This window comes from Pleurodeles waltl, chromosome 7 (genome assembly GCF_031143425.1).
Source record: "Pleurodeles waltl isolate 20211129_DDA chromosome 7, aPleWal1.hap1.20221129, whole genome shotgun sequence".
NCBI lineage: Eukaryota > Metazoa > Chordata > Amphibia > Caudata > Salamandridae > Pleurodeles > Pleurodeles waltl.
The window spans coordinates 310,199,427-310,219,781 of NC_090446.1; the positions used below are offsets into that span (position 1 = coordinate 310,199,427).

The window sequence follows — 20,355 nt, forward strand, 5'->3', positions numbered from 1 at the left end:
GCCCTTTTCTCACCTTTGTGGTCCGACACAGTTCTTCCTGTGGAGCTTTGTGAGAGCAGTAGGTGCCATGTCCAGCAGAGCATTACTGAATGGACCAGGCTTTGGTCCAGTAATGTTCTGTAATGAGCTTCAGCTTTGGCTTCGCAGTAGAACCTGCAAACAAATTCACAGTGTAAGCAACCCACAAGTATGAACACAATTTTTGTGTTTCAGTTTGCTAAACGATTGTTTAAGTCTAGGAGATAGTATTTATTTTCTTAAACATGTGACTTTGGGATTTTCTACTAGCATATTCATTCCATAAGCGGCCAGTTCCGAAGCAAAACCACTTCCAGACTGCAAGACATGTACATATTGGAAATGCCATACGTAGTCGCCAGACTCAACTACCTCTAAACCAATAACACTGTGAAAGCTCGAGGTATATAGCCACACTGTGCGAAACACAAATTGGATGAAATATGTAACCCATTAAGTCACAGCTAATAAATAAAATACAGAATATGCCAAACGACTCCAGAATGTTGTACTGTGTTCTACAGCCAACTATATATAACATAAAAAGTGTGCTTATGCTTGTGGGTTGCTCATGTTTTACATTTTTCATATGTATTTTACAGAAAGAGGGCTTACCGCTTTAAGACAGTATTATAGGCATCCAACCTAAAAAGTATTGACTATGAGCCAATACTTAAAGAGGTTCTTTTGTCTTTTAGTATGGACAGCTAGCGGTTACAGAGACATAGTTGATGTAGATGGATACTACTATGTGCTATATTCCTCTCATTTTAACTGCACGGCCATTTCTAAGGGAAGGCAATTCGAGACAGGCCGTTTATATGTTGCGAGCAGGATGTGGTAGACTGCCCCTAGAAACAGCAGATGTGGCCCATTGTGAGAAGAGAGAAAGAGCACAGTGTTAATCTGCCTAGGATACCAAATTTTGTGTTAGTGGCCCAGATGAGCTGCAGTAATTGTACCTCAAAGAAAGGGGAGGGTGGTCTTCTATAACGTGAGTCCACACTTAGCCCATAAGCCAACAGTTTGCCATTCTTTGCCAAAGGAGGACCGTTAGTTGGGGAGCCCAAGCAACTAGATCGCTGGTGGCAATGGGATTCCGTGTTGCAAGAGAGATATTGCTCAACACTGGCATTTGGAGAAAGCCACCTCACTAGTGGAGTGGATGCATGGGATCTACTGGTGTGCCACAGCAAAAGCGGACGTCTATAAATTCAGGGGGGGTCCCAGAAACATGGAAAAATATGGGAGGCTTGGCTACCTGTCTACTATGTGCTATACCCTTCCTATTTTAACTGTTATAAACAACAGCTCTCGATCTGCTGTACAACGGTATTAAATGTTATTAATATAATACAAATATTTACTAAAACAAAAAAAAGAAAAAGAAAAGCCAGTGGGCGGCTGCTTTGTATTGATTGTTACATGGGGAACGTAAAGACAGGTGGTGCAGATGCTGGTGCAGCCCTAACACATTGCCAGCCATTATAGTAACAGACCACTACATCCACTGTGGCCATGACCTCCACTTGCTCTGACAATGACATGCACTAAAACCGAAATACAGTATGTTATATTTCACAGAATGAGTAATATAGTAGTCAATAAGTTGCGGTTTTCACATAGGGCGTCATTACGTTGCGGAAACGTTTTCCAGGATTTTTAATTAGATTTAGATTTATAATTATATATATATTAGAATTATAAATATATATATATATATATCTATATGTTCGATGGCATGTGCAGCTGCAGATACACATGCTATGCATAGCTCTTCCGACATCTGGTGTTTGGCTCGGAATGTTAGAAGTTGTTTTTCTTTGAAGAAGTGTTTTTCTGAGTCAAGGGATCGAGTGTCTCCTCCTCTCGGTTACAGTGCGCATTGTTAGATTGTTTTCTTTCCGCTGTCGGGTTCGGACATGTTTCCTCCCGCTCTGAGATTTCGAATCGGTAAACCTTAGAAAATTTATTTAATCAACAGTATTGTTTAGATCGCATTTTCCATCTAGCCTCATACCGATAGTACAGTCGGAATCTAGATTTCGCCCTTCTGGGCACATGTGCCAGACTCGGGCCTACCACGTGGAAGCCTGATGGATCGGACTCCATTTTGATTCTGCCCTTGTGCCATGCGCAGTTTCCCTACACAGACCAACACCTCATTTGTAATTTGTGCCTTTCTCTGGACCACCGAGAAGAGGATTGCGAGGCCTGTCGATCGTTCCGACCCAGCAAGACATTGAGAGATCGGAGAACCCGAAGATTAGAAATGGCGTCGAAAAGTACAGAGCATCTCGACGTCATAGAAGAAGAACAGGTGCAGACAGCAGTCCCCATCCGAGATTCCAACTCCGAGCAGGAATCAGAAGAAGATAGGCCCATCACAGCTGACCAGCACGTGAGTACGTATGCCCCTACGTCCACATATAAACAAGTACCGAAGGCCTTGGGTACACCACTGCCGGAAGGCCATGGTTCGGCCCGAAAAAAGGCTGTCATCGACTGACCTTCGAGTTCAGTGTAAGAAGGCCACTCCTCATCCACTTCGGAGTCGAGTAAGTTGGTTAAAAGTTCTGCCTCGGACTCCAGTAAGCGTCCTCACTCCTCGGAGTCGAACATTCAACGCCCTGCTTTGGAGCCGAAATAGCCAACTTAATTTTCGGGGCAGAAAAAGATCCAGACTTCGGAACCGAAAAAACCTCTTACACAGAGGAACAAGGACTTTCGAGCAAACTTAAACAAACCTCTAAGCCAATGCAAGAATCTTACAGGCCTTCTGATGAGGACACTGAGATTCAGCCTATATTGGAGGTTATGGATGAAAGGCAATCCAGGATCCATATTCAAAAAGAAACTGGCAGAATTATTACTGCACCTCCTTTGAAAACTAAAAGAAAGCTGGCTTTTCAAGAGGAATTAGACGCTGTTGAACCACCAGCAAAAGTCCAAAAGCAAAAGGCGAAACTAGCACCTGTCCCTACTTCTGCTCCTCATTCTCCACAGCTTTCTTCTTCACCTCCACACAACAGTCCACCACTGTTGGCTTCTCCAACACACTCTCAATATTTTCATGGGGATACAGTGGATCCTTGGGATCTATATGACCCAGATCCTATTCCAGACAGTGATCCTGACCTATAACCCTCCAAATCTTCTCCACCAGAGGACACTACTGCCTACACTCAGGTAGTCTCTAGGGCATCTGCCTATCATGTGGTGCTTATGCACACTGAGCCCCTAGAAGAGGATTTCTTATTCAACACTCACTCTTCCACCCACTCTAGATACCAGTGCCTTCCCATTTTGCCTGGAATGGTCAAACATGCAGACCAAATTTTTTGTTAGACGGTCAAAGCTAGACTAATTACTCCCAGAATTGACAAGAAATACAAACCTGCTCCTACAGACCGAGACTACATCACTCACCAAGTTCCTCCAAATTCAGTAGTGGTGATGGCGGCTAGGGAAAGAGCTAACAGCCAAACCTCAGGGGATGCTTCTCCACCTGATAAGGAGAGTGGAAAGTTTGATGCTGCTGGCAAGAGAATAGCCACACAGGTGGCCAACCAATGGTGTATTGCGAATTTGCAAGCACTTCTTGACAGATATGATACAGCCCATTGGGATGAGATGCAAGAAATCATACAGCACCTCCCAAAAGAGCATCAAACGAGAGCACAAGAGGTTGTGGAAGAGGGACAGGCCATAAGTAATAACCAGATAAGGTCTGCCCTCGATGCTGCCAATACATCCGCAAGGAGTGTGAATACTGCCATTACAATAAGAAGGCATGCATGGTTCCGCTCTTCTGGTTTTAAACCAGAAATCCAACAGGCAGTACTTAACATGCCTTTTGATAAAAAACACTTATTTGGGCCTGAAGTCGATAAGACCATAGAAAAGCTGAGGAAGGACTCAGATACTGCCAAGGCAATGGGAGCATTATACACAACACTGTATAGGGGCTCCTTTCACAGGTCACAGTTTAGGGGAGGATTCAAACCACAATCCTCTGAAGCTCCTACCTCCAAGGCAAAGCAGGGACAACAGCAGCAAAACAAGCCACTACACTATCCAAATAGTGACATTTTTCCTACCCCTCCATCACACACATCTCCTGTGGGGGGAAGACTACAGCAATTTCACTTTCATTGGCAAAATATCACTGCAGACAATTAGGTGTTATCAATTATCCGCAATGGCTATTGCCTAGAATTAATCTCCAACCCTCCAAATATTCCACTACGTCACCACAAATTGTCCCCAGGACACAACGTTCTGTTGCGACAGGAGGTACAATCTCTACTACTAAAACAAGCAATAGAATTGGTCCTACAATCTCAGCAAGGAACAGGACTATACTCACTATACTTCCTCATTTCCAAAAAAGAGGTCACTCTAAGGCCTATCCTAGACCTCAGGCCTCTCAATCTATACATCCTGTCAGAACATTTTCACATGGTAACTCTACAGGATGTCATTCCACTACTACAGAAACAAGATTACATGACTACTTTAGACCTCAAAGATGCCTATTTCCATATACCCATGCATCCAGCTCACAGAAAATACTGCAGGTTCGTCTTAGCAGGAACACACTACCAGTTCAAAGTTTTGCAGTTCGGCATAACAACAGCTCCAAGAGTGTTCACCAAATTTCTAGCAGTAGTAGCAGCCTACTTAAGTAGTCAGCACATTCACGTCTTTCCATATCTAGACGATTGGCTAATAAAATCAAACAATCTTACACAATGCCAAGGACACACTCAGTGTATAATAGAAACCCAACATACACTAGGATTCACTCTAAATTACCAAAAATCTCACCTTCACCCAGCACAGGTACAAACTTACCTAGGTGCTATTCTAAATACGCCAATAGCCCTAGCATATCCGAATACACAAATGATACAGGCTTTCCAAAATCCCATACCACACATACAGCCAAATCATCAATACACTGTAAGATTTATCATGAACATTCTAGGGATGATGGCATCTGCATAGCCACAGTCAAGATTAAACATGAGGCCCTTACAACAATGCCTCTCACAACAATGGTCTCAGGCACAAGGTCAACTTCAAGATGCAGTGTTGAAGGGCCGCCAAACGCACACGTCCCTTCAATGGTGGAATCTCAGTAATCTAATGACGGGGCGGTCATTTCAAGACCCTGTGCCTCAGACCATAATAACAACAGACGCATCAATGAGCCCATCTCAACAATCATACTATTCAAGGGGAATGGGATCCCAAACAGAAACAATTTCACATAAACCACCTAGAATTGTTGGCTGTGTTTCTTGACCTAAAAGTGTTTCAACCACTTCCCAAACACAAGACTGTTCTGATAAAACAGACAACATGATGACCATGTATTACCTCAAGAAACGGGGGGGGAACATTAATCTCAATTGTCCTTGCTAGCCCAGGCAATACCGAAATGGGGAATTCACAATCACATTCATCTGTTAACAGAATACATCCCAGGAATACACAATCAGCTAGCGGATCTCCTAAGCAGGAATTACCAACAAACTCACGAATGGGAGATTCATTCCCAAGTACTTCAAAAGTACTTTCAAAAGTAGGGAACACCAGAAATAGACCTATTCGCAACAAGCAAAAACGCAAAATGCCAAAACTTCGCATCCAGACACCCACATCCCCTATCCAAGGGCAATGCTCTATGGATCAATTGGTCAGGGATATTTGCTTACGCTTTTCCCCGCCTCCCACTCATTCCATTTCTGGTCAACAAACTACGTCAGACATCTCTGACCATGATACTCATAGCCCCAACATGGGCATGTCAACATTGGTACACAACACTCTTAGACCTGTCTGTAGTACCTCATTCCAAACTCCCAAACAGACCAGATTTGCTAACACAAAACAAAGGTCAAATCAGGCACTCAAACCCCAATGCTCTCAATTTAGCGATTTGGTTCCTGAAGTTATAGAAGTTAGTTACCTAAAAGTGCTTAAGCAGGCACGTAAACCTACTACCAATGTTATGCTAACAAATGGAAAAGATTTCTTTATTACTGCCAGTCTAAAAACAATGATCCACTTACAGCATCTATACAAGATATTGTATGCTACCTACTTAATTTGCAAAAATCAAATTTAGCTTTCTCATCCATAAAAATCCACCTTACTGCAATATCTGCATACTTACACACTATCCAACACACTTCTCTATGCAGAGTTCCTGTTATAAAAGCCTTCATGGAAGGATTAAAACACATTATTCCACCTAGAACACCACCTGTTCCTACTTGGAATCTAAATATTGTACTTACCAGACTCATGGGCCTACCTTTTGAACCCATGCACTCTTGTGAAATCCAATTTTTAACATGGAAAGTTGTCTTCCTTGTAGATATTACTTCATTACGAAGAATTAGTGAAATACAAGCGTTCACTCTTGAGGAATCTTTTTTCCAAGTACACAAACATAAAGTTGTACTTAGGACAAATCCCAAATTTCTACCAAAAGTAGTATCTCCTTTTCACATCAACCAAACAGTGGAATTGCCAGTCTTCTTTCCACAGCCAGACTCTGTGGCAGAAGGAGCTCTTCATTATCTAGATCTCAAAACAGCTCTCATGTACTATATAGATAGAAATAAAGATTTTAGGAAAACAAAACAACCTTTCATTGCTTTTCAACAACCACATACAGGCAATCCTATAGCTAAACAAGGTTTAGCACGATGGATTGTTAGATGCATACAAACATGCTACATCAAAGCAAAAATACAATTTTTTAGCATGCCTAGAGCACATTCTACAAGAAAAAAGGAGTGTCAATGGCATTTTTAGGAAACATACCAATGGCTGATATATGTAAAGCTGCTACTTGGACTACTCCTCATACATTACAAAACACCATTGTGTTAATGTTTTCTCACTGCAACAGGCCACTGTAAGCCAAGCTGTCTTAAGAACATTATTTCAAACAACTTCAACTCCTACAGACTAGCCACCACTATTGTTTGGGAGGATAACTTCTTTGTAGTCTATGCATAGCATGTGTATCTGCAGCTACACATGTGTAGGAAGTTGGCTCTGTATGCACTATTTCAAAGTAAGGAATAGTATGCACAGAGTCCAAGGGTTCCCCTTAGAGGTAAGATAGTGGCAAAAAGAGATAATACTAATGCTCTATTTTGTGGTAGTGTGGTCGAGCAGTAGGCTTATCCAAGGAGTAGTGTTAAGCATTTGTTGTACATACACCTAGGCAATAAATGAGGTACACACACTCAGAGACAAATCCAGCCAATAGGTTTTGTTATAGAAAAATATATTTTCTTAGTTTATTTTAAGAACCACAGGTTCAAATTTTACATGTAATAGCTCATTTGAAAGGTATTGCAGGTAAGTACTCTAGGAACTTTGAATCATTACTTTAGCATGTATACTTTTCACATAAAACACAATAAGCTGTTTTAAAAGTGGACACAGTGCAATTTTCACAGTTCCTGGGGGAGGTAAGTTATTGTTAGTTTTCACAGGTAAGTAAGTCACTTACAGTTTTCAGTTTTTGGTCCAAGGTAGCCCACCGTTGGGGGTTCAGAGCAACCCCAAAGTTATCACACCAGCAGTTCAGGGTCGGTCAGGTGCAAAGGTCAAAGAGGTGCCCAAAACACATAGGCTATAATGGAGAGAAGGGGGTGCCCCGGTTCCAGTCTGCCAGTAGGTAAGTACCCGCGTCTTCGGAGGGCAGACCAGGGGGGTTTTGTAGGGCACCGGGGGGGACACAAAGTAGCACAGAAAGTACACCCTCATCAGCGCGGGGGCGGCCGGGTGCAGTGTGCAAACACGCGTCGGGTTTCCTTCAGTTTTCAATGGGAGACCAAGGGGTCTCTTCAGCGATGCAGGCAGGCAAGGGGGGGGGGCTCCTCGGGGTAGCCACCACCTGGGCAAGGGAGAGGGCCTCCTGGGGGTCACTCCTGCACAGAAGTTCTGTTTCTTTAGGGGCTGGGGGCTGCGGGTGCAGGGCCTTTTCCAGCCGTCGGGAAATGGAGTTCAGACAGTCGCGGTCAGGGGGAGCCTGGGGATTCCCTCTGCAGGCGTCGCTGTGGGGGCTCAGGGGGGACAACTTTGGTTACTCACAGTCGCAGAGTCGCCGGAGGGTCCTCCCTGAGTTGGTTGTTCTCCACCAGTCGAGTCGGGGTCGCCGGGTGCAGTGTTGCAAGTCTCACGCTTCTTGCGGGGAGTTGCAGGGGTCTTTAAATCTGCTCCTTGTAACAAAGTTGCAGTTCTTTTGGAGCAGTGCCGCTGTCCTCGGGAGTCTCTTGTCTTTTTCGAAGCAGGGCAGTCCTCAGAGGATTCAGAGGTCGCTGGTCCCTTGGAAAGCGTCGCTGGAGCAGGTTTCTTTGGAAGGCAGGAGACAGGCCGGTAAGTCTGGGGCCAAGGCAGTTGGTGTCTTCTGTTCTTCCTCTGCAGGGGTTTGTCAGCTCAGCAGTCCTTCTTCTTGTAGTTGCAGGAAATCTGTTTTTCTAGGTTCAGGGAAGCCCTTAAATACTAAATTTAAGGGCGTGTTTAGGTCTGGGGGGTTAAAAGCCAATGGCTACTAGCCCTGAGGGTGAGTACACCCTCTTTGTGCCTCCTCCCAAGGGGAGGGGGTCACATCCCTAATCCTATTGGGGGAATCCTCCATCTGCAAGATGGAGGATTTCTAAAAGTTAGAGTCACTTCAGCTCAGGACACCTTAGGGGCTGTCCTGACTGGCCAGTGACTCCTCCTTGTTGCTTTCTTTGTTTCCTCCAGCCTTGCCGCCAAAAGTGGGGGCCGTGGCCGGAGGGGGCGGGCAACTCCACTAAGCTGGAGTGCCCTGCTGTGCTGTGACAAAGGGGTGAGCCTTTGAGGCTCACCGCCAGGTGTTACAGCTCCTGCCTGGGGGAGGTGTTAGCATCTCCACCCAGTGCAGGCTTTGTTACTGGCCTCAGAGTGACAAAGGCACTCTCCCCATGGGGCCAGCAACATGTCTCTAGTGTGGCAGGCTGCTGGAACCAATCAGCCTACACAGATAGTCGGTTAAGTTTCAGGGAGCACCTCTAAGGTGCCCTCTGTGGTGTATTTTACAATAAAATGTACACTGGCATCAGTGTGCATTTATTGTGCTGAGAAGTTTGATACCAAACTTCCCAGTTTTCAGTGTAGCCATTATGGTGCTGTGGAGTTCGTGTAAAACAGACTCCCAGACCATATACTCTTATGGCTACCCTGCACTTACAATGTCTAAGGTTTTGCTTAGACACTGTAGGGGTACAGTGCTCATGCACTGGTACCCTCACCTATGGTATAGTGCACCCTGCCTTAGGGCTGTAAGGCCTGCTAGAGGGGTGTCTTACCTATACTGCATAGGCAGTGAGAGGCTGGCATGGCACCCTGAGGGGAGTGCCATGTCGACTTACTCATTTTGTTCTCACTAGCACACACAAGCTGGTAAGCAGTGTGTCTGTGCTGAGTGAGGGGTCTCCAGGGTGGCATAACACATGCTGCAGCCCTTAGAGACCTTCCCTGGCATCAGGGCCCTTGGTACCAGAGGTACCAGTTACAAGGGACTTATCTGGATGCCAGGGTGTGCCAATTGTGGAATCAATGGTAAATTTTAGGTGAAAGAACACTGGTGCTGGGGCCTGGTTAGCAGGGTCCCAGCACACTTCTCAGTCAAGTCAGCATCAGTATCAGGCAAAAAGTGGGGGGTAACTGCAACAGGGAGCCATTTCTTTACACAAGCCCCCCCAGCCCACAGGCCAGGAGACTCAGCCAAAGCTGGGAGAGTCTTCCTAGTCTGGGAGGCGAGGAAGAGTAGAGGAAATAGGCTGGTTTGTTGCAGGGCCTACTCTGCCTTACATCCTCCTGCTCAGGTCATTCCCTCTGGGGAACTGACCCACTTCCACAGTGATAGGACCTAGTCTGAATTGCCTCTTGTCTGTGTCTTTAATGTCTCCACCCATTCTCTCTTTTGGGGTTAGAGGTATCCACCTCTGCTAGTCTTATTTTAGCCAGGGTCACCCCTAGCTTACCCAAAGAGGTTACCCAGAGCTGGAGTAACCCCACCATGACCAACAGGGTCAGGGGGCCTAACTTGCTATGTGGCATGGGGTCAGACCACCATGCCAAGGATAGTGCAGCCATAAAGGCTAACACCCAGCAGAGGCCACTGACAGCTGTCAGTGCCCAGAACCACACCTTTAGCTCTTCACCTACAAGGGAAGGGGCTAAGTTACAGGCTTCTTTGGGTTCAGGGTGCCTGTCTGCTGTATTAGAGTGAGGGGTTACCACATCTTGTAGTAAACACCCTTCTTCCACTCTTTCTTCCGTTAGCTGAGGAGCCATCCACTCAGGCTTAACAGTTGCCTGACTAGCCAGGACTTCTTGTGGGTCAGATTGGACTTTACCAGGGCCACTTTTGGAGTTCTCCCCTACTGGAGCAGAATCTCCTTGGCTTGCTGGAACCTTGGCTAAACGTTGCCCACCCTTCCTGCACTGTTTTCTTTTCTTTTTCTTCTGGGGCCTACTTGCATTTACTGCAGAGGCAGGAACTCCAGAATCCTTGGGAGAGGACTGGCACTGGACCAGTTCCTCTCTTGGGCTCTTACTAACCTCTGGGTAGTCATTTCCAAGGAGACAATCAAGGGGGAGGTCTGTACTGACTACCACCCTTCTCTAGCTAAAAGTCCCACCCACTTCTATGGGCACAAAAGCCACAGGCCTATCAGTGACCCTGTCTGGGCTAACTCTTAATCTGGCCATCTCACCTGGGATGTACTGGTTTGAGAACACCAGCCTGTCATGCACAATAGTGTGACTGGCACAAGTGTCTCTCAGGGCAGTGGCTAGGATTCCATTCACCTGTAGGTGGTGGAAGTGTCTACTTCCCTCTGGAATCTCCAACTCACCTATTGGGCCCTTTTTCCAGTTGAAGGCTATGAAGACCTCCTCATCTGAGGAGTCATCTCCAATGGCTACACTGGTTACCCCTGGGATTTTGCTAGGGGGTTTGTATTTGGGACAAGAAGTGTCCTTGGTGTGGTGCCCTGTCTGTTTACAGTTATGGCACCATGCCTTAGTGGCATCCCAGCTCTTACCCTGGTACCCACCTTTGTTTTGGGTTGTGTCTCTGGGCCCACCCACCTGGTCTGGTTTTTGGGGGCCTACAGGGGACTCTTTTTCTTTGTTTCTAGTGTCACCCACTTTCTCCTGGGGAGGCTTTGTAACCCCTTTCTTTTGGTCACCCCCAGTGGAAGTTTTGGTTACCCTAGTCTTGACCCAGTGGTCTGCCTTCTTTCCCACTTCTTGGGGAGAAATTGGACCTAGGTCTACCAGATACTGATGCAACTTTTCATTGAAGCAGTTACTTAAAATGTGTTCTTTCATAAACAAATTATAAAGCCCAACATAGTCATACACTTCATTTCCAGTTACCCAACCATCCAGTGTTTTCACTGAGTAGTCAACATAATCAACCCAGGTCTGGCTCGAGGATTTTTGAGCCCCCCTGAATCTAATTCTATACTCCTCAGTGGAGAATCCAAAGCCCTCAATCAGGGTACCCTTCATGAGGTCATAAGATTCTGCATCTTTTTTAGAGAGTGTGAGGAGTCTATCCCTACACTTTCCTGTGAACATTTCCCAAAGGAGCGCACCCCAGTGAGATTTGTTCACTTTTCTGGTTTCACAAGCCCTCTCAAAAGCTGTGAACCATTTGGTGATGTCATCACCATCTTCATATTTAGTTACAATCCCTTTGGGGATTTTCAACATGTCAGGAGAATCTCTGACCCTAGTTATGTTGCTGCCACCATTGATGGGTCCTACGCTCATCTCTTGTCTTTCCCTTTCTATGGCTAGGATCTGTTTTTCCAAAGCCAATCTTTTGGCCATCCTGGCTAACTGGATGTCCTCTTCACTGGAGTTATCCTCAGTGATTTCAGAGAGGCTGGACCCTCCTGTGAGGGAGCCAGCATCTCTGACTATTATTTTTGGAGTCAGGGCTTGAGAGGCCCTGTTCTCCCTAGATAGGACTGGTGGTGGGGAATCAACCTCCAAGTCACTATCATCATCATCTGTGTTGCCACTTACAGATGGGTTGGCTCTATCATACTCTGCCAACAGCTCCTTGAGCTGTAGTTTGGAAGGTCTGGAGCCCATTGTTATTTTTCTTATTGTACAGAGTGACCTTAGCTCTTTCATCTGGAGATGGAGGTAAGGTGTGGTGTCGAGTTCCACCACATTCAAATCTGTACTAGACATTATTCTTCTAAAAGTTGGAATGCTTTTTAAGAATTTAAAACTGGTTCTAGAATCTAATTCAAACTTTTACAAACTTTTAAACTCTAAAAGAAATGCTAACAGGGACTAACACAAGGCCCTAGCAGGACTTTAAAGAATTTAGAACAATTTCAAATTGCAAAAAATCAAGTTCTAATGACAATTTTTTGAATTTGTCGTGTGATCAGGTATTGGCTGAGTAGTCCAGCAAATGCAAAGTCTTGTACCCCACCGCTGATCCACCAATGTAGGAAGTTGGCTCTGTATGCACTATTTCAAAGTAAGGAATAGTATGCACAGAGTCCAAGGGTTCCCCTTAGAGGTAAGATAGTGGCAAAAAGAGATAATACTAATGCTCTATTTTGTGGTAGTGTGGTCGAGCAGTAGGCTTATCCAAGGAGTAGTGTTAAGCATTTGTTGTACATACACCTAGGCAATAAATGAGGTACACACACTCAGAGACAAATCCAGCCAATAGGTTTTGTTATAGAAAAATATCTTTCCTTAGTTTATTTTAAGAACCACAGGTTCAAATTTTACATGTAATAGCTCATTTGAAAGGTATTGCAGGTAAGTACTCTAGGAACTTTGAATCATTACTTTAGCATGTATACTTTTCACATAAAACACAATAAGCTGTTTTAAAAGTGGACACAGTGCAATTTTCACAGTTCCTGGGGGAGGTAAGTTATTGTTAGTTTTCACAGGTAAGTAAGTCACTTACAGTTTTCAGTTTTTGGTCCAAGGTAGCCCACCGTTGGGGGTTCAGAGCAACCCCAAAGTTATCACACCAGCAGCTCAGGGTCGGTCAGGTGCAAAGGTCAAAGAGGTGCCCAAAACACATAGGCTATAATGGAGAGAAGGGGGTGCCCCGGTTCCAGTCTGCCAGCAGGTAAGTACCCGCGTCTTCGGAGGGCAGACCAGGGGGGTTTTGTAGGGCACCGGGGGGGACACAAAGTAGCACAGAGAGTACACCCTCAGCAGCGCGGGGGCGGCCGGGTGCAGTGTGCAAACATGCGTCGGGTTTCCTTCAGTTTTCAATGGGAGACCAAGGGGTCTCTTCAGCGATGCAGGCAGGCAAGGGGGGTGCTCCTCGGGGAAGCCACCACCTGGGCAAGGGAGAGGGCCTCCTGGGGGTCACTCCTGCACAGAAGTTCCGTTTCTTTAGGGGCTGGGGGCTGCGGGTGCAGGGTCTTTTCCAGCCGTCGGGAAATGGAGTTCAGACAGTCGCGGTCAGGGGGAGCCTGGGGATTCCCTCTGCAGGCGTCGCTGTGGGGGCTCAGGGGGACAACTTTGGTTACTCACAGTCGCAGAGTCGCCGGAGGGTCCTCCCTGAGTTGGTTGTTCTCCACCAGTCGAGTCGGGGTCGCCGGGTGCAGTGTTGCAAGTCTCACGCTTCTTGCGGAGAGTTGCAGGGGTCTTTAAATCTGCTCCTTGTAACAAAGTTGCAGTTCTTTTGGAGCAGTGCCGCTGTCCTCGGGAGTCTCTTGTCTTTTTCGAAGCAGGGCAGTCCTCAGAGGATTCAGAGGTCGCTGGTCCCTTGGAAAGCGTCGCTGGAGCAGGTTTCTTTGGAAGGCAGGAGACAGGCCGGTAAGTCTGGGGCCAAGGCAGTTGGTGTCTTCTGTTCTTCCTCTGCAGGGGTTTGTCAGCTCAGCAGTTCTTCTTCTTGTAGTTGCAGGACATCTGTTTTTCTAGGTTCAGGGAAGCCCTTAAATACTAAATTTAAGGGCGTGTTTAGGTCTGGGGGGTTAGTAGCCAATGGCTACTAGCCCTGAGGGTGAGTACACCCTCTTTGTGCCTCCTCCCAAGGGGAGGGGGTCACATCCCTAATCCTATTGGGGGAATCCTCCATCTGCAAGATGGAGGATTTCTAAAAGTTAGAGTCACTTCAGCTCAGGACACCTTAGGGGCTGTCCTGACTGGCCAGTGACTCCTCCTTGTTGCTTTCTTTGTTTCCTCCAGCCTTGCCACCAAAAGTGGGGGCCGTGGCCGGAGGGGGCGGGCAACTCCACTAAGCTGGAGTGCCCTGCTGTGCTGTGACAAAGGGGTGAGCCTTTGAGGCTCACCGCCAGGTGTTACAGCTCCTGCCTGGGGGAGGTGTTAGCATCTCCACCCAGTGCAGGCTTTGTTACTGGCCTCAGAGTGACAAAGGCACTCTCCCCATGGGGCCAGCAACATGTCTCTAGTGTGGCAGGCTGCTGGAACCAGTCAGCCTACACAGATAGTCGGTTAAGTTTCAGGGAGCACCTCTAAGGTGCCCTCTGTGGTGTATTTTACAATAAAATGTACACTGGCATCAGTGTGCATTTATTGTGCTGAGAAGTTTGATACCAAACTTCCCAGTTTTCAGTGTAGCCATTATGGTGCTGTGGAGTTCATGTAAAACAGACTCCCAGACCATATACTCTTATGGCTACCCTGCACTTACAATGTCTAAGGTTTTGCTTAGACACTGTAGGGGTACAGTGCTCATGCACTGGTGCCCTCACCTATGGTATAGTGCACCCTGCCTTAGGGCTGTAAGGCCTGCTAGAGGGGTGTCTTACCTATACTGCATAGGCAGTGAGAGGCTGGCATGGCACCCTGAGGGGAGTGCCATGTCGACTTACTCATTTTGTTCTCAGTAGCACACACAAGCTGGTAAGCAGTGTGCTGAGTGAGGGGTCTCCAGGGTGGCATAACACATGCTGCAGCCCTTAGAGACCTTCCCTGGCATCAGGGCCCTTGGTACCAGAGGTACCAGTTACAAGGGACTTATCTGGATGCCAGGGTGTGCCAATTGTGGAATCAATGGTACATTTTAGGTGAAAGAACACTGGTGCTGGGGCCTGGTTAGCAGGGTCCCAGCACACTTCTCAGTCAAGTCAGCATCAGTATCAGGCAAAAAGTGGGGGGTAACTGCAACAGGGAGCCATTTCTTTACAACATGTCATTGAACGGAAAATGTCACTTACCCAGTGTACATCTGTTCGTGGCATGTAGTGCGGAGGCATTCACATGCAACCCTCCATTCTCCCCGGAAGCCTGTAGTTGTTTAAGTTTATCATTTGTACCTATGTAGATACATTTACACTTGCATGGACATCTCTTTATATTCTTGTACTCTATCACTCCTTCCTTCACTCTTTGCAGGAAAACAATCTAACAATGGAGTCGATGCCCATGCGCACAGTAACCAAGAGGAGGAGTCACTCGATCCTGTGACTCAGAAAGACTTCTTCGAAGAAAAACAACTTGTAACACTCCAATCCCAACAATAGATGTCGGAAGAGCTATGACGAATCTTCATGACATTTTCCCAAAAAAAGTGTTGCTGTGATTCTTGTTGCACACAGAACGTTTTGGGGTGATCATCAAGTGGGGGTCGAGAAAAGATGGGGGATCAAAAAAGTTGCATTTCCCAAGTTAATTCCCATAGGACCTTTATACACGTCTACAGCCTGAACCACTTGACTGCATTACACCAAAGTTCTGCACGCAGATTGATCTTTTGCTTATTTGTTGTAAATCTGTTCAGTAGTTTAGATGATAATTAAAGGCAAATACATTTGTATATCTCTGGGTGCGATTAATTGTGTATATGCGTGCGAAAAGAAGCATTGTAATTGGCTGACCACAACCTGACTAGAAAGTTGTAACAGCTATTTTATTTCACTGGACACAGTCCCTGGGGGTGAAAATTGAAATTGAAAATAGCATAAGGGGTCAGGGTGAAGGTAGCCTTACACCCAGGGGTGTGATATAAGTGTGTTTTAGGTGCAAATTGTAGGTTTAATATAATTTTGCTTTACGGTGCATGATATTTGCAAAAATTCATGAATTTTCGTGAATTCTTTGCAAGATATTCAAGATTAGGGAAAAATTCACATAACCACTCAGACGCTCATGCAGCCACTCAGACCTAATTATAGACTCGAACACCCACTCTCAGACCAATTCAGACACTCACGCACCTACTCACACATCCACTGACAGAGAGAGGCCCTGTGGCTAACCTCCGCTGTGCACGGCCAAAGGCCTGGCCGTGCGCGCGGTGGAGGTTGCAATAACACATAGTATTTGAAATTACTTTATGTGAAAACAAAATAGAAATTCACTGAAACAAAACATAGGTTGCAGGGACGTTATAGTTGGGTTCTGAATGTACTTGTACAAAACCATAGAACTTCAGCAGTTACATTTAGAGTTCTTTGCAGTAACTATAACTTGTTTCCCTAAGGTAACTATAACTTGCACCTTCACCATGCACAGCTAATTACTCCACATATTATGTCATTGATGAGATCTTGTATGGCATCTTTGATATCGCTGCAACGTTTGCAATAACATTGTTGATAAGAAAACTGTGTATGGCAAGGGCGCGAGTTCAAGTGTAAAGTGATTTCTGTGAAATTAGAGTCCATGACAGATCAATAAATGCGACTAGAAGTGGTTGCAAGACATGGCACTTAAAAAAAATGAATACATAAACAAGGGAATCTTCCATCTTGATTTAAATGTTATCGTTTCATTCTAGATGATTGATGGTGAAGCGTTCCTTTTGCTGACACAGACTGACATTGTCAAGATCCTGAGCGTCAAATTGGGTCCTGCTTTGAAGATCTACAACTCCATCCTCATGTTTAAAAATACTGACGACCTCTTAAAGTGACATCACCAGAAAAAACAGATCTATATGGAGCCGTCTTGATAATTATAGGTTCCGTTATCCAGGGAAGAGGCTATAATTCCTTACTCCCCTGGCTACAGCTTTTGTTAAAAAGAAACACACCTGATTAAGCTCTCTGTTTCTTTGTGTTTGGTGCTACATTTTCAGCTCCGTGTTTTCACACAGCCATGGTGCTCTCCTTCAGAAGGTCTTTTGGCAGCAGAAGGATCAATGACTCGCTATGTGATTCTCATTTATAAATTTGGTTCAAGAGAAAAGTGGATTTAGATCCACTGTGTGCTGTGTTCAATCTCCCACAATCCCCTACCCCCTCTGTTTCTGTAATGTAACTTGGTGCAAGCAGGTTGTACCTTGGGACAGTGATCTTAACCAGAACATAACCACTTTTGCAGAATCGGGGGGTGGTTCAAAGAAACGAACATCCCATGCATACAGATTCTTTCGCATGGGTATAAATGTTGACGTGTTTGAAAGGGACCAGTGTGTATTGTTTTTTATCTTCATGTGAAACTTCCAGCCTTGGCTGGAACTATTTTTAAAGTTGATTTCATGGATACTGATGTCTAGTGTGATTTAATGTGATCAGCTACAGTGACTGATATGCCAATATCTTTTTGCACACTTGGTTTCTCTCAACTCAAAAAGAAAATTAGATAGTGCTTTTGTGCTGACCTGCAAGCATTTTGGTTTTTGATCCTTTATATTGTCATCATTTTTTGCTATTGTCCCCAGGGGGAAATATCTGCATTGATATTACGGTATGTGTCCTGGGCAGGAAATGACATGCCAACCCATATTTTGTTACTCTGTGAAAACATTGCTTTCATTTTCCATTGCTGTGCATCAAACCTCAATACACATTGGTGCAAGCATAGTGTAGCGATGCTCTTTAATACAGATCAGTTCTACGTCAGGCAGCAAAGGAGCAGCTTGTGGCCTCATTATGAGATGGCTGGACTTCGCTTCAGAGATACCAGATGGCTGGAATTGTAATTAACAGCCAGTATCTTCACATCAGAGTTCGGCATTATGAGTTTTTTCTCCCAAATGTGAAATAACTGATTGGTCCTTAATTTACTGGGTGCTTTTAACCATTTAAGCAAAAAACACAACATTTTTCAACGGCTCTGTGAAAATGCCAGTGGTGGGTGAGTCAGGGGTTAAAAGCATACTTGTGTCTGTCTACAAGGGAGCATTATCTGCTCCAGTGCACTGGTGGGGATCAGGTACTGCACCTACCTGGAGACCTCAGGTTCATTGGGTCATGTGTTTGCAGACCCAGCAACACTTGTAATGAGGACTTGGGATATTGCCCCCAGAAGTAGTGTTCCAGGATTTTTTCACACAGGCCTGAACACACTTGCAATGAGGACTTGGGATATTGCCCCCACAAGGAGTGTTCCAGGATTTTTCACACAGGAGCGAAAATCATCACTTTGCCGGGAAAAAGAAAATCCAGTTTTGTGATCTTCTTTTTCGAAATACTAAACAATGAACCTCTTTTGATGCAACCCTGCACCAAACAGCAATATGCATTGACCTGCCAGTGCTTTGTAAATGACCACCAGGTCATTTTTAAATTCAGCGGGTGGTCTCTCCACCAGGGGGATGGAGTAATGTACTCCATTCCCCTGGCAGAACAACTGTCAGTTCGCCATTATTTAAACGGCCTTAAGTCTCAACCATTACATTCAACATGAGATGGTGAACTTGCCTTCCACCTATGGAGGTCTAAAGGCCAAAAATTGGCATATCAAACACAGAAACAAGCTGCATTGAGGTTTCCACTGCTGTTCACACCAACAGAGTAGCTGTGGAGGAATGGAGCTGAAAGTCATCTGCTACAAAGGATACAAGAGAAACACTGTTTCATGAAGCATATATTTAAATGCCCTTCGTCCATGCATTTACATTGTTGTAGAAGTGTTTTTTTTGCATGATGTTAATGGAAAATCTTTGGGTGATCAGATGAACAGAACACTAGTAAAGTTGACAGCGAACTCTTTTGTGATATAATTCAGGGTGTAGTTATTTGTTATATCTTAGTCGGCTAGAGCCAGATTAAATTCCAAGCCTGACTAAGTTTAATTCAAACATTGAACACTAAACGTTTTTTGTTTTTCTCAGTAAGACACTGTGGGCCTAATTATGACCCTGGCGGGTGGCGGAGGCCGCCCGCCAGGATCCCGCCCTCCATTATACCGCTCCGCGGTCAGAAGACCGCGGAGGGTATTATGAGTTTTTCCCTGGGCTGGCGGGCGGTCTCCAAAAGACCGCCCGCCAGCCCAGGGAAAAACTCCCTTCCCACGAGGATGCCGGCTCGTAATTGAGCCGGCGGAGTGGGAAGGTGCGACGGGTGCAGTGGCACCCGTCGCGTATTTCAGTGTCTGCAAGGCAGACACTGAAATACTTTGCGGGGCCCTCTTACGGGGGCCCCTGCCGTGCCCATGCCATTGGCATGGGCATGGCAGGGGCCCCCAGGGGCCCCGCGACCCCCCCTACCGCCATCCTGTTCATGGCGGCTTTCCCGCCATGAACAGGATGGCGGTAGGGGGGGTCAGAATCCCCTCGGAGGATTCTAAGGTCAGTGGAAAACCGGCGGGAGACCGCCGGTTTTCCCGTTCTGACCGCGGCCAAAGCGCCGCGGTCAGAATGACCAAGGGAGCACCGCCGGCCTGTCGGCGGTGCTCCCGCCCCCGTTGGCCCTGGCGGTAGAGAACCGCCAGGGTCAGAATGAGGGCCAGTATGTGTGACCGGTATGCCCAGACCAGGATCCTGTGCTGAGTGACATAGCACACAAGCAGAAATTCACTAAGGAGGCTCAAGAAATCCACAACCGCTTTGGGACTCATCATTTACATGGAGTTCCAAGCCTGGTGGTTTTTGCTGTGCTGATCATACTGAAGCAGACCCAAGGATGATTTGCATAAGGTTGGCTCTGTCTGGTTTGCCACAGTGGACAAGCAAATGATGAACAGAAATGAGGCCCAAGTAGTTACCAGTGACAGTGATTTATTCAAGCATTCAACCTTTCATTTATTATGTTGTCTTAGGGCCTCATTATGAATTTGGCGGACGGTTTTCACCATCCACCAAACTTCTGATGGGAAGGTTGCCGCCACACTGGCTATCTTTCCGCTGGACCCATAAAGAGTTTTCCGCTAGGCTTGTGGGTGGAAACCTAAGTTTCCACCCACCAGCCTAGTGGGAAACAGGATACAAGCATTGTTTCCGGCTTGTAATCGAGCCCGGCAGCAATGCTGTAGCCAGCAGGGTGCACCAGCCCCCTTGAAATGTTTGCTGCCTGCAAAGCAGACAGTGAACATTGCAATGGTAATGGGCAGGGTTCCCCCTGCACTGTCCTTGTCAAGTTCATG

General features: G+C 46.0%; 1 protein-coding gene across 3 annotated transcripts in view; it reads left to right on the plus strand.

Moving 5' to 3' along the window:
- The window catches only part of L3MBTL1 (L3MBTL histone methyl-lysine binding protein 1), a 420,932-nt gene extending 401,939 nt beyond the window's left edge, over positions 1-18,993 (plus strand). For 2 of the 3 annotated variants that reach the window (XM_069243749.1, XM_069243750.1), the window contains one exon: positions 16,826-18,993. In XM_069243749.1, the coding sequence (XP_069099850.1) occupies positions 16,826-16,960 (135 nt within the window). In that variant the 3' untranslated portion in view covers positions 16,961-18,993. The remainder of the gene's footprint in view (positions 1-16,825) is intronic. The other variant, XM_069243751.1, reaches the window with a different exon arrangement.
- The last annotated feature ends 1,362 nt before the right edge of the window (positions 18,994-20,355 follow it).